This window comes from Mustelus asterias, chromosome 1, assembly GCF_964213995.1.
Source record: "Mustelus asterias chromosome 1, sMusAst1.hap1.1, whole genome shotgun sequence".
Classification (NCBI taxonomy): Eukaryota; Metazoa; Chordata; class Chondrichthyes; order Carcharhiniformes; family Triakidae; genus Mustelus; species Mustelus asterias.
This window is the reverse complement of record NC_135801.1, coordinates 3,741,928-3,756,576: the sequence shown is the minus strand read 5'-3', so window position 1 is coordinate 3,756,576 and position 14,649 is coordinate 3,741,928. Positions and strand designations below refer to the sequence as shown.

General features: G+C 43.2%; 1 protein-coding gene across 5 annotated transcripts in view; it reads right to left on the bottom strand.

The window, feature by feature from the left end:
- Positions 1–14,649, bottom strand: part of rufy3 (RUN and FYVE domain containing 3) — a 70,480-nt gene that overhangs the window by 27,517 nt on the left and 28,314 nt on the right. For all 5 annotated transcript variants that reach the window (XM_078205553.1, XM_078205740.1, XM_078205802.1 and 2 more), the window contains exons 6-10: positions 12,707–12,771; positions 11,738–11,803; positions 10,474–10,543; positions 6,791–6,892; positions 5,464–5,580 (exon numbers count right to left, since the gene is read on the bottom strand). In XM_078205553.1, coding sequence (XP_078061679.1) covers positions 5,464–5,580; positions 6,791–6,892; positions 10,474–10,543; positions 11,738–11,803; positions 12,707–12,771 — 420 coding nt within the window. The remainder of the gene's footprint in view (positions 1–5,463; positions 5,581–6,790; positions 6,893–10,473; positions 10,544–11,737; positions 11,804–12,706; positions 12,772–14,649) is intronic.

The following is a 14,649-nucleotide window of genomic DNA, read 5'->3' as shown; positions in this document are numbered from 1 at the left end:
ATAACTGAAAATGAAGCTTTAACCAGGGCCAGTTACAAACTAGCTTATGTGTTGGCTAAAAGAGGAAAGCCATTCACTGATGGAGATCTCATCAAAGAGTGTATAATGGAAGCAGTGGAAGAGTTATGCCCAGAAAAAGCAAATCTGTTCAAAATCATCAGTCTTGCGCCAAATACTGTTGCTCGTAGAATTGAGGATATAGGAAGCAATATATTTCATCAAATTGCAGACAAAGCAAGAAATTTTCAGTTGTATTCTCTCGCACTTGATGAATCGACTGATGTGTGTGACACATCACAACTCCTAGTATTCATCTGTGGCGTCGACAGTGAATTTAATGTGACACAAGAATTAGCATCAGTGCATAGCATGCACAGCACAGTAACTGGAGAAGACATCTTCAAAGAATTGCAAAAAACTGTGTTAGAATATAACCTGGAGTGGAATAAACTGCAATGCGTGACAATTGATGGAGGAAAGAACATGTCTGGGGTGAAGAAAGGTTTGGTTGGACAAATCACAAAAGCTTGTGAGGTTGGTGGATTCTTAAATAAACTCAAAGCCCATGTTTCTGCATTGCATTATCCATCAACAAGCATTGTGCGGAAAATATGTGGATATGTCTTGCGTTCTGAAACCTGTTGTTTCAACAGTGAATTTCATTCGATCTCACGGGCTTAATCATCGCCAGTTTCGTGATTTCCTGAAAGAAACTGATTCCGAGTTCGGTGACTTGCCTTATTATACAGCAGTTCGATGGCTTAGTTGTGGAAAGGTTCTATCACGGTTCTTTCATCTCAGAGAGGAAATTGATTCCTTTTTCATAGAGAAGAATCGACCCAAACCACTTTTATCAAACACTGACTGGCTTTGGAAATTGGCATTTTTTGCAGACGTGACAGGCCATATGAATCAATTGAATCTGAAGTTGCAAGGTGAAACAAATTTGATTTGTGATCTATTCGCGCATGTCAAGGCATTCAGGGCAAAACTGATGCTATTTCAAGGACAGCTGAAAGTTCATAACTTGGTTCATTTTCCATGTTGTGAAAAATTTCATGAAGAAAGTGAAGCAGAATTTCCTTCTTCATTTGCAAAATTGGGCAAGTTCTCATTTCAAGTAAACATTTGTAAAATTTCAGTAAATAAAATTAATTAAAAAATGAATAGCCTGCTTTTCTCATCTGCAGTCAAGTAATTGATTATTCTGTCAGAGCATTTGCTAATGTTTGACATTTTTACTCATTATATATCATTTCTCAGTGTAAGAACGGCATTGTTTCTTTGTAATTGTCACATTTCTCTTTTGTTCTGAATCAAATCATGCTGATTACAAAGATGATCCAAATAAAACTTATTCATTCATTTAAATTTTATTCATTCATTTATAAAACTAATTTTTTTTCTTTGGCCCCCGAAAATGTGTAAAATATACGATGTGGCCCTCGTCCTGAAAAGTTTGGAGACCCCTGCTCTAAATGTTTCTGAGACTCAGTGCAAGGATTTCGGTAAACAGTAAGGGGTGTAAGCTCACTCTCTCGTATACCAAGATTTCATTAATTGTCACATGTATTAACATACAGTGAAAAGTATTGTTTCTTGCGTGCTATACAGACAAAGCATACTGTTCATAGAGAAGGAAAGGAGAGAGTGCAGAATGTAGTGTTACAGTCATAGCTAGGGTGTAGAGAAAGATCAACTTAGTGCAAGGTAGGTCCATTCAAAAGTGATGGCAGCAGCAGGGAAGAAGCTGTTCTTGAAGAAATTGAATTAAAACATTGTTAGAGAGTTTAAAAGAGTTAGAATGAAGTTTTAGAAGCATAGAACGAGAGTAAAAGATAGAATTAGGAGGTATGCTGGGCACAGTTTGCAAGAAGTCACCTCGCTCCAGTGCCATCTTGGGAAAAAAAAAGCTGTTAGATTAGTACTCAAACTTCAGTAAAATGAGACTGAACTCGAGTGCGATATCTGGGCTATCCCATTCCAGATATAGAGATGGTGGACTCTTCTCCCTGCTAACACACTGTCAACAATAACTATGTAAGGGTTACGTTACTGGGCTAGTTAATCCAGAGAATAACAAGTTCAAATGCCACAATGTGCAATTTCAGGATTTAAAGTCACTTTGACAAAGCTGTTGGATTGTTGTTTAAAAAACACACCAATGTCCCTCTAAAGGCAGGAAAGCTGTCCTCAGCTGGTCTGGTTGTATCTCTGACTCTAGTCTGGCCTGTGAAATGGCCCAGCAAGCCACTCAATTTATTAAGTGGATTCTCAGGGCAGCTGGAGATGAACAATAAATTACCAAAGACTCACCCATTCGGAGAACAAATTTAAGTTAAAACTAACGAACTCACGCAGGGGTGAAGTGCAGTTCGTAAAACCCCACTGACAAATCCATGTGAATTCAACATGAGCAGATGAGAAAAACCAACGGTGACAACAGATCACACAAGAAATAGGAACGGAACGCCATTCAGCCCTTCAAGCCTGCTCCACCAGTCAATAAGATCCCGACTGATCCCACTGCTGTCTTAACTCCTCCTTCTTGCCTGTCCCCATAACCCTTGACTCCCTTGTCGATCAAAAATCTCAGCCTTGAATATCTTCAATGATCCAGTCTCCATTGCTCTCTGGGAGTGGGGGAGGGGGGAGAAGAAAGGGAAATTCCAAACCCAACAACTCCCAGAATAAATTCCTCATTAGTCAACATCCTTTCCCAAAGGTAAGGGAATCTAAAACTAGACGGCATAGGTTTAAGGTGAGAGGGGAGAGATACAAAAGGGTCCAGAGGGGCAATTTTTTCACACAGAGGATGGTGAGTGTCTGGAACAAGCTGCCAGAGGTAGTAGTAGAGGCGGGTACAATTTTGTCTTTTAAAAAGCATTTAGACAGTTACATGGGTAAGATAGGTATAGAGGGATATGGACCAAATGTGGGCAATTGGGACTAGCTTAGTGGTTTAAAAGAAAAGGGTGGCATGGACAAGTTGGGCCGTAGGGCCTGTTTCCATGCTGTAAACCTCGATGATTCTATTTCCAACTGAAGTGGGAGAACTCTTATTTTTAAACTGGTTCCCCCAGATCTAGATACCCTCACAAGGGGAAACATCCCCTCAGCATCTACCCCATCAAGCGATTTAAGAATCTTATGTTTCAATAAGATCACCTCTCATTCTTCTCTCAAGATTTAAATATCTCTAATTTACTGTTGTACATATCGCCAGTTAAGATGGGAAAAGTCTGTGGTGGAGGCAGATTCAATCGAGGTATTTGAGAGAGAATCAGATAATTATTTGAAGGGAAAGCAAGCTGTATAGTTAAAGGGAAAAGGCAGGGAAATGGGACTGGCTGAGTTGCTCTTGTAGAGAGCTGGCATTGACACGATGGGCTGCATGGCCACCTTCTGTGCGGTACCCATACTATGATCATTGAAAGGATGTTTCCCCTCCTGGGAGAGACTGAAACAAAGGAACACAGATCAAAAATAAGGAGTCTCCTATTTTAAGATAGAAGGGGTCATTTGTCTGTGGAATTCTCTTTCCCAGAGAGCAGCGGAGGTGGAACACTGAATACTCTGTGACGAGTTAGAACATAGAACAGTATAGAACAGTACAGCACAGAACAGGCCCTTCGGCCCACGATGTTGTGCCGAGCTTTATCTGAAACCAAGATCAAGCTATCCCACTCCCTATCATCCTGGTGTGCTCCATGTGCCTATCCAATAACCGCTTAAATGTTTCTAAAGTGTCTGACTCCACTATCACTGCAGGCAGTCCATTCCACACCCCAACCACTCTCTGCGTAAAGAACCCACCTCCGACATCCGTCCTGCATCTCCCACCACGAACCCCATAGTTATGCCCCCTTGTAATAGCTCCATCCACCCGAGGAAATAGTCTTTGAACGTTCACTCTATCTATCCCCTTCATCATTTTATACACCTCTATTAAGTTTCCCCTCAGCCTCCTCCGCTCCAGAGAGAACAACCCTAGCTCCCTCAACCTTTCCTCATATGACCTACCCTCCAAACCAGGCAGCATCCTGGTAAATCTCCTCTGCACTCTTTCCAGCGCTCCCACATCCTTCTTATAGTGAGGTGACCAGAACTGCACACAATATTCCAAATGTGGTCTCACCAAGGTCCTGTACAGTTGCAGCATAACCCCACGGCTCTTAAACTCCAACCCCCTGTTAATAAAAGCTAACACACTATAGGCCTTCTTCACAGCTCTATCCACTTGACTGGCAACCTTTAGAGATCTGTGGATATGAACCCCAAGATCTCTCTGTTCCTCTGAATGCCCTGCCTGCAGCAGTAGTGGACTCATCAACATTAAGAGCATTCAAATGGTTATTGGATAAACATATGGATGATATTGGAATTGTGTCGGCACGGTAGCACAGTGGTTAGCACTGCTGCTTCACAGCTCCAGGGTCCCGGGTTCGATTCCCGGCTCGGGTCACTGTCTGTGTGGAGCCCGCACATTCTCCTCATGTCTGCGCGGGTCTCCTCCGGGCGCTCCGGTTCCCTCCCACAGTCCAAAGATGCGCGGGCTAGGTTGACCGGCCAGGCTAAAAGTTGCCCCCTAGAGTCCTAAGATGCGTAAGTGAGAGGGATTAGCGGGTAAATATGTGGGGGTAGGGCCTGGGTGGGATTGTGGTCGGTGCAGACTCAATGGGCCGAACGGCCTCCCTCTGCACTGTAGGATCTCTATGATTTCTATGTGTCGATTAGAGGGGCTTTAGATTGGTTTCACTGGTCGGCGCAACATCAAGGGCCGAAGGGCCTGTACTGCGCTGTAATGTTCTATGTTCTCTGTTAACAAGTACAAGCAAATAAGCCTGTGTATTGCTAATTGATTTTGAAGAGGGGCTTAAGTGTATAATAAGAATATTGCTTGAATTGGAACGAATAGACATAAGTTAACAGTTAAGAATTGTGTCTCGTCATGTTTAAGTATTTCAATTGGCAAAAGTTAAGCTAATTCATTTGTTATGTTAAACCTGCATTGTTAAATAAAGTTTGTTTTGATAAAAGCTACCTCATTTCAACAGAATCCCACCTGGAGTGAAACACCTCACCCTCACACTAAAGCCAAAATAGAAAGACTGTTGGGATCTAGTCAGGCTTCATAACAAACCATGGGGTTTCTGATCCACACCTTAACACAGCTGATATCTCAAAATGAGAACTCACAAAGTTTGAGCCTGGAAAATGGACTCAGAGATGAATAACTGCTTTCAGTTCTCTGAAAGAAAATTCTGTTGTTGTAAAATTAACAAAAACATTTATTTTTGTTAATTTTAGTTAGATAAATGCTTGCCCGACAAGGGAGTCGAAGGTTATTGGGGGTCGGCAGAATGTGGAGCTGAGGCCACAATCAGATCAGCCATGATCGTATCAAATGGCAGAGCAGGACTGAATAGCCCACTCTGACTCTACCACAGTGCAGTGACCTACCAGCCTTAACTGAGTCTCTTCCTTCAGTTGTTTCCTGGTCTCAGTGTGTGCATCATCCGTCCCCTGGCGGGATTGTCTGTGTGCCTGTCCCTCGGCATTCCCATCCAGCTTTCCAACCTAGAAAAGGAAACCCGTTTCACTGTGAGACATCAGGAATTCAGCTGTTCTGTCACCGTAAGGTGAAAAGTGCCACATTTTTTTTATTACCAGCTGACACAAAAAGTCTATCCCCTGTGACAGAGCTGATTTGCTTTCGACATTAGTTTTCATAGAATCCTACCGTGCAGGAGGCCATTTGGCCCATCAAGTCGGCACCGACCACAATCCCACCCAGGCCTCATCCCCGTAACCCCACATATTTACCCTGCTAATCCCCTGACACGAGGGTCGATTTAGCATGGCCAATCAGCCTAACCCGCACATCTTTGGACTGCGGGAGGAAACCCGCGCAGACACGGGGAGAATGTGCAGACTCCGCACAGACAGTGATCCGAGGCCGGAATTGAACCTGGGTCCTTGGCGCTGTGAGGCAGCAGTGCTAACCGCTGTGCCACCATGCCGCCCTGGAGAGTTTTTCCAGTACTAGGTTCATACTAATCAACACGTAAAAGAACAGATTAATTGTGAACTGCAACACCATCTGGAGTAATGGGCTGGGCCTCGCCGGAATGAGGCATCTCAATGTGCGCTCTGAAATTAGACTCTCCAATGAGTTTTGCTCTGTAACTTGTTGGGTGTGTGAGCTGACAGCAGTGACAGGAACCTCCATGAATAATGGGACTAATAGTCCATCTCCTTAACCAATGAGATTGAAAGGATCAAGAAAGAAATTGAGGGATGACGGAGAAGGAACACCAGGTGAATTCAAGTCCAAACAGGTACAGAAAGAGACAGAAAAGGAGGGAACAGACAGATCGCGTGAGAGAGAAGATAAATGAATTGGACATTTGTATAATCTCAGGAAGAGACTTCACAGTTTAAGCAGTTCCCTTTCTAGCCCAGACGGGTAGATTAGAATTAGCACAACAGCTAAAGGGTCCTGATATGAACAAAAAACAAAGAAAAAGAAAACAAATAAATCTCCATCATTAAACCCTATTGTTCAATCAAGATCTAGCTTTTGATCACTTGTTCACATATCTCAATGTGCCACATTTTGTGTTTTATATTTCTGTTAAGCGCCTTCCCGTACTAAGGATTCTATATAAATGCATGCTGTCATTGAAATTAATTTCCTTTTTATAGAAAGGAAAACCTTCTAAGTGGGACTCTGATTCAAATGCTAATTTTCATAGATTAGGCAGTGATTCCCTCCCATTATACCTACTTCCATCTTCTTTCGAGTCGAGTCAGAGTAATAAGCATTTTCCTGTTTTATTCGCTCGGTCTCCTCCTGTAAGGTGATGATCCTGTTGTTGGCTACAGCAAGCTGTAATTGAGGGTGAGAGAGACAGAATAATGGAATCTTCCATCTTCTCTTAAAACAATGAAATATCACTAAAACAGTGAGCATGAAAGCTGCAACAGTTAAATTCTTCCAACTGCCTGAAAACCGGAAGTTGAAATGTTCAGATCCCAATATGCACAGATTTCAGAACACTGATCAGCCATGATCGTATCAAATGCGGAGTAGGACTGAGGGGCTGAATAGCCCACTCTGATTCTACCACGTCCATGTGTACGGGAAGGACGGACAGGGAATCACAAACACAGTTACCCTCTCCAACTTCCAACCATCCCCCTATCGTAAAGGTTCCAACAGCCCAAAGGCAGGAGCCACGAGGAAGGTAATGGGAAAGTTCCGCAACTGCTTGTGGCATTAGAATCTGGAGTGTGTTATACCCAAGTTACGAGCGTTCCAAGGGGTAAGACACAATGGATTAACAAACCCATGCGAGCATGATTGTCAGTCTAAACTGTTACACTCATCAACCCACAAAAGAGGTTGAATGTCTTGTCAAGAGGAAAAAGGAAGCATATGTAAGGATGAGAAAACAAGGTTCAGTTGAGTTGCTTGAGGGTTACAAGGTAGCAAGGAATGAGCTTAAAAAAGGGCTTATGAGAGCTAGGAGGGGGCATGAGAAGTCCTTGACGGGTCGGATCAAGGAAAACCCCAAGGCTTTTTACTCTTATGTGAGAAATAAAAGAATGACCAGGGTGAGGTTAGGGCCAGTCAAGGACAGTAGTGGGAACTTGTGCATGGAGACAGAAGAAATAGGAGGTGATGAATGAATACTTTTCTTCAGTGTTCACCAAGGAGAGGGACCATGTTTTTGAGGATGAGAGTGTGATACAGGCTGATAGACTGGAAGAGGTAGATGTCCTGAGGGAAGATGTATTAGCAATTTTGAAAAACCTGAGGGTCGATAAGTCCCCTGGGCCAGGTGGGATATATCCTAGGATTCTTTGGGAGGCAAGGGATGAGATTGCAGAGCCTTTGGCTTTGATCTTTGGGTCCTCACTGTCCACGGGAATAGTGCCAGAGGACTGGAGAGTGGCAAATGTTGTTCCTCTGTTCAAGAAAGGAAATAGGAATGACCCTGGTAATTATAGGCTGGTTAGTCTTACTTCGGTGGTCGGTAAGTTAATGGAAAAGGTCCTGAGGGATAGGATTTATGACCATTTAGAAAGATGCAGCTTAATCCAGGATAGTCAACACGGATTCGTGAAGGATAAGTCTTGCCTCACAAATTTGATTGAATTCTTTGAGGAGGTAACTAAGTGTGTAGATGAAGGTAGAGCAGTTCATGTCAGATACATGGATTTTAGTAAGGCATTTGATAAGGTCCCCCATGGTCGGCTCATGAAGAAAGTAAGGAGGTGTGGGATAGAGGGAAATTTGGCCGATTGGATAAGTAATTGGCTATCTCATAGAAGACAGAGGGTGATGGTAGATGGAAAATTTTCAGACTGGAGACCAGTTACCAGTAGTGTACCACAGGGATCAGTGCTGGGTCCTGTGCTATTTGTGATTTTTATCAATGACTTGGAGGAGGGGGCTGAAGGGTGGATCAGTAAATTTGCTGATGACACCAAGATTGGTGGAGTAGTGGATGAGGTGGAGGGCTGTTGTAGGCTGCAAAGAGACATTGATAGGATGCAGAGCTGGGCCGAAAAATGGCAGATGGAGTTTAACACTGATAAGTGCAAGGTGATTCATTTTGGTAGGACAAATTTGAATGTGGATTACAGGGTCAACGGTAGGCTTCTGAGGAACAGAGAGATCTTGGGGTTCATATCCACAGATCTCTGAAGTTGCCACTCAAGTGGATAGAGCCGTGAAGCAGGCCTAAAGTGTGTTAGCGTTTATTAACAGGGGGTTGGAGTTTAAGAGCCGTGGGGTTATGCTGCAACTGTACAGGACCTTGGTGAGACCACATTTGGAATATTGTGTGCAGTTCTGGTCGCCTCACTATAAGAAGGATGTGGAAGCATTGGAGAGAGTGCAGAGGAAATTTACAAGGATGCTGCCTGGTTTGGAGGGTAGGTCTTATGAGGAAAGGTTGGGGGAGCTCGGGCTTTTCTCTTTAGAGCGGAGGAGGATGAGAGACGACTTAATAGAGGTTTATAAGATGATGAGGGGGATAGATAGAGTGGATGTTCAGAGACTATTTCCTCGGTGGATGTAGCTGTTACTAGGGGGCATAACTATAAGGTTCATGGAGGGAGATATAGGAGGGATGTCCGAGGTAGGTTCTTTACTCAGAGAGTGGTTGGGGTGTGGAATGGACTGCCTGCTGTGATAGTGGAGTCGGACACTTTAGGAACTTTCAAGCGGTTATTGGATAGGCACATGGGGCACACCAGAATGACAGGGAGTGGGATAGCTTGATCTTGGTTTCGGACAAAGCTCGGCACAACATCGAGTGCCTGTACTGTGCTACGTTCTATGTAACCCAACCCACCAGCCACCTGGGGAGACAATAGGGGGGAAATATATTTTCAAAGGTCTCATCCTAGCTTTCAAACCTTAGAATTGGAGAATCAAACAGCAGAAGAGCCCCTTTGGCCCATCGGGGTCTGCACCGATACTTGAGTAACACCTGACCTCCCACCTAATCCCATTTACCTCCCCATCTCTGTAACCTCCCCAGACCTTCAATGCTCCGAGATCTCTACGTTGCTCCAATTCTGGCCACTTGTGCACCGCTCCACCATTGGGAGCCGTGCCTTCAACTGCAAAAGGCCTAAACTCTGAAATTCTCTCCTTTAACCCCTCCCTCTTCCTCCAAAACACCCAATGAACAAGAATAATAAATAATTGTTTTATCATTTGCTTCCGTTCGACAAGCAGTCGGCATGTAAATATTCAAATCCTGGCAAAACTGAAAAAATATATAAAATTTGACAACAGATCTGACCGAGTCCTGACACCATTTCCTTTCTGCCCGTGATTCACCTTTAGGACCCCATCAGAAACAATATCAGTTTCTGCTAATTCATTACTCAATGCATTCAATCAGCAACAGAAATCCAACCCATCCAGCTCCTCTGGTACAATAAAGTCAGAAGAACATACCAATCAGTAGCAGGAGGCGGCCATTCAGCCCGTCGAACCCACGCCACCATTCAGTGAGATCATGGCTGATCTTCTACTTCCAACACCAGTTTTCTGCACTACCCCTGTATCTCCTGATATTTTCAATACGTAACAATCTATTGATCTTGGTCTTGAACACACAATGACTGAACTTCCACGGCCGGCTGGGCCGGGAATTCCAAAGATTCACAACCTCCTGATGAAGAAATTCCAACTCATCTCTGTCCCAAGTGGTCAGTCCCTTATGCTGAGACTGTGCCCTCTTGGTTCTAGAACATTCTGATGTAGATTGCCAGGTCCAGGGGATTGTATCAACTTTTAAGTCCCATTAATTTCTTTATGATACAGTCCCTCATTTCCACGGATTCTCGAGGCACATCTTGTCCAATTCTCCTTCAAGCACTCAGTTTGCTAATCTTTGTCGGGCAGACAGAATAACAAAGCTGTGCATTTAGCCAACTTTCACTAACCTCTTCAGTAAGCTTCGTGTTTGATTTTTCCAATGCATCCACTTTTGCTTGTAGATTATTTACCGTTGCACTGCAAGCAAAAATATTACAAAGTAAGCAAATGTTTTACAATACAAATGAGAATTTACAGCACAGAAACAGGCCATTCGGCCCTACAGGCTGGTGTTTCCGCTCCACAAGAGCCTCCTCCCACCATACTTAATTTCACCCTATCATCAAATCCTTCTATTCATAGAAACTAGAAAGAGTAGGCCATTCGGCCCTTCAAGCCTGCTCCATCTTTCATTGTGACCATGGTTGATCATCCAATTCATATCACGATCTTGCCTCCCCCCATGATCCCTTTAGGCCCAAGAGCAAAATCCTTTCTCTTGTTTTATCCAGATTTCCCCTTAAACTATTCACATCAGCCACTCCTGGTGGGAGTGAGTTCCACATTTTCCCCACTCTCTGGGTAAAGAAGATTCTTCCAAATTCCCCATTGGATTTATTACTGACTGCTGTTTATGGTCTATCCCAAGTTGAAACACCTCCTCTACGTCTACACTATTAAAACTCTTGCATAATTTCAAAGAGCTCAAATGAAGTTGCCCCTCAGCCTTACATCCTCTCGAGAAGAGGAGTTGGAGCTGTTTTTTTATTCATTTGTGAGACATGGGTGTTGCTGGCTGGCCAGCATTTATTGCCCATCCCTAGTTGCCCTTGAACCAGGTGGCTTGCTAGGCCATTTCAGAGGGCAGTTGAGAGTCAACCCCATTGCTGTGGCTCTGGAGTCACATGTAGGCCTGACCGGGTAAGGACGGCACATTTCCTTCTCTAAAGGACATCAGTGAACCAGATGGGTTTTCCCAACAAATCGGCAATGGTTTCATGGTCAGTTTTTTTTAAAAATTGAATTCAAAAATCACCATCTGCCGCGGCGGGATTCCAATCCGGGTCCCCAGAACATTAGCTGAGTTTCTGGATTAATAGTCTAGCGATAAAACCACTGGGCCATCACCTCCCCTCAGCCGTTTGCTGATAGTTGAAACCTCTCAGTCCTATCATTCTTATCAATCTTTTCGTTTTGGCGGCCTCTATTGTTTTTATAATGTGGAAACTAGAACTGTTAAGTTTTAACAGCTCTGGTAATCACTTTTCATTGTTTATAGACCGGGTGGAGTGTTGTGTCGGGTAGGGCTGTTCAATGATTGACAATTTCAGAAAACACCGAACGTTACTCTGAAGTAGAGCTCGTCTTGCACATCAATTGTCCGTTTCATACCTTAGGTGTCGATTGAGTTCTTCCACATAGTTTTTTTGGTCCAAAATGGCAGTAATTTGTCCATCCCTAGGAAAAGGAGATAATTCCGGTCTTTAAAATTGGAAAGTAGCAGTTAAGCAAATATTAATACGTGGCGAGAAAGAAGATTAATTAACTTAATCACCTCCTTGTTAGTGACATTTCATTAAAGCACTCAGTGGCTCTCGCCTCAGAGTCTGAAAGATGTGGATTTAAGTCATCGTTTTACAAGAAAGATCACATCCAGGCTGATTCTCCAATGCAGCACTGAAGGAATACTGCACTGCCAGAGGTACAGACGTTTGGCTGAGAAAATAAACCTAGGACCCTTTGTCATCTAAGGAGGATGTAAAACTGCCTGTGGCACTATTTTAAAGAGCAGCAAGGAAAGTTATTCCCAATGGCCTAGCCAATATTTATCTCTCAACCAACATCAGTATAAATAGACTGTCTGCATTATCACATTGTGGTATCTTGCTGTGCACAAACTGCCTGCCGTATTTCCTAAACTACAACCATAACTACTCTTCAAAAACAATTCAGTGACTGTAAAGTGCTTCTGGACACTGAGGCTATGACAAACATCATAAGAAATGCAAGTCTCTCTTACAACGTACAAGCGTTCTCCCATAATTCAAGAATTATTTTCAACTATGTACAACAAAGGTTTGGAGAGACGGTTTATTTAAGAATCCACTCAAGCTTTGTAGCAAAAATCGTGTTTGACTTTTCAAGATATTTGGTGAATATCTATTTACTCTGCAGCAAAGAACATTGTAAATAGGTTTTCCAGTCATTCGTCTGGAATCTTGTGAGGCATTTGTCCACAAAACAAAGTTCAAAACATCATTAATTGGTTGTAAAAGTTCTCGGGACGTCCCAGGATTGTGAAACGTGGCAAGATTTTGTTACCAAGGAGAGCCAGGGCAAAGTGACAAGAGGACTACTTACCCCTCGGTGCTTTTACTGCTATGGCCTCCATCCTTCAAGTAGAGAGAGAAATCGATCACACCGACCTGAAAAAGACAGGACTCGCATTAGGATGACATTACACTGATTCACAACACTGTGCAAAATAAGATGGGGGTTACATGAGCCGGTGTCCAACTAACCGGCATTAGCAGTTACAGCTTGGGGAGATGTGGTGTAATGGTAACATCACTGAACTCCCAATCCAGAAGAAGCCGGGCTAACGCCTTGTGGAACATGGGTTCAAATCTCTTCAGGGCAGTTGGTGGAATTTAAATTCAATAAATAAAATGTGGATTATAATAAAAGATAGTCTCAGTAATGATATCTATGAATCCACCGCCGATTGTTGCAAAAACCCATCTGGTTCACTAACATCCTTTAGGAAATCTGTCAGGTCTGGCCCGCATGTGACTCCAGAGCCACAGCAATGGGGCTGACTAGCAAACCACTCAGTTCAAGGGCAATGAGGAACTGGCAACAAACGCTGGCCTTACCAGCGATGCCCACATCCTATGAATGAGTAAAGAAAAGAAAATACTGCCACTTGTTAGCTTAAAGCAAAATCTATAATTAAGATGCAGGACTCTGACAAATCAAATCAGCTTTACAATTATGAAAGATAAATGTAGAGAAAACGTTTCCAATTGTGGGGGAGTCCATAACTAGGGGCCATAGATATAAAATAAAAGCTAGAAAAACTCAGGCCAGGCAGCATCCATAGAGAGAAACAGAATTAACATTTCAGGTTGATGACCAGGGGTGGCACTGCTGCTTCACAGCACCAGGGACCCGGGTTCGATTCCCAGCTTGGGTCACTGTCTGTGTGGAGTTTGCACGTTCTCTCCGTGTCTGCGTGGGTTTCCTCCGGGTGCTCCGGTTTCCTCCCACATTCTGAAAGACGTGCTGGTTAGGGTGCATTGACCCGAACAAGCACCGGACTGTGGTGACTAGGGGAATTTCACAGTAACTTCATTGCAGTGTTAATGTGAGTCTTACTTGTGACTAATAAACCTTAACTTTGATAGATATGCTAGAGTTTTAAGCCAGTGGATATAAATATCAAAGTCACTAATAATCCAATGGGGAATTCAGGAAAAAGCGTCTTTTCCCAGGGAGCGGGGTGGGAATGTGGAACTCGCTCCCACAGGGAGTGGTTGAGGTGAATAAGAATAGTATCGATACATGGACAAGTTAGGCCGAAGGGCCTGTTTCCATGCTGTACACCTCTATGACTCTATTTAAAAAGGAAGCCAGATAAACAAGGGAGGGAGACAGGAATAGATGGATAGGCTGACACGTACAGGGGGTGGGAAGAGACTTATGTGGAGCATTAACACCAACACAAACCGTTGGGCTGAATGGCCTGTAAACTCTCTGTAATATTTCACTTGCATTGATTTACATTTACATTTTATGTAATCATTGTCCATCTGAAGTTACAGATACCTATGGAGTTTATGTATTTTGATATTCATTCATAGTGAAAATAAACAGACTGTACAAGGCTATTGTACATCATGTAACGAATGTAGTTACTGTGAATATTTTCCAGTGGTATTATTTGCACAAGTTACGCAGTTCCAGTATGTTATGGGACTTATTATCCTGTACCTACTTATTTAATCTCAAAGGGCAAATAAAGCACATTTCACATGGGTGTTTTTTCCTATTCATTCGCTGGAAGTGTAGTCACTGGCAAGGCCAGTGAAGAAACAAAACATTTTAGCAGTTAACAAGCATGCAAATTTCAAAACATTCGGTACTCAAAAAAGTTAATCTGCTCCGTTTCATTTCAGCAAGATCTACCTGTGGCAAAACACTTGCTTTTTTTCTTTGTTTATTGTCCACTCCCAATGCCCTTGAGAAGGTGGTGGTGAGCTGCCTTCTTTGAACTGTTGCAATCCATGCAGTGTAGGTACACC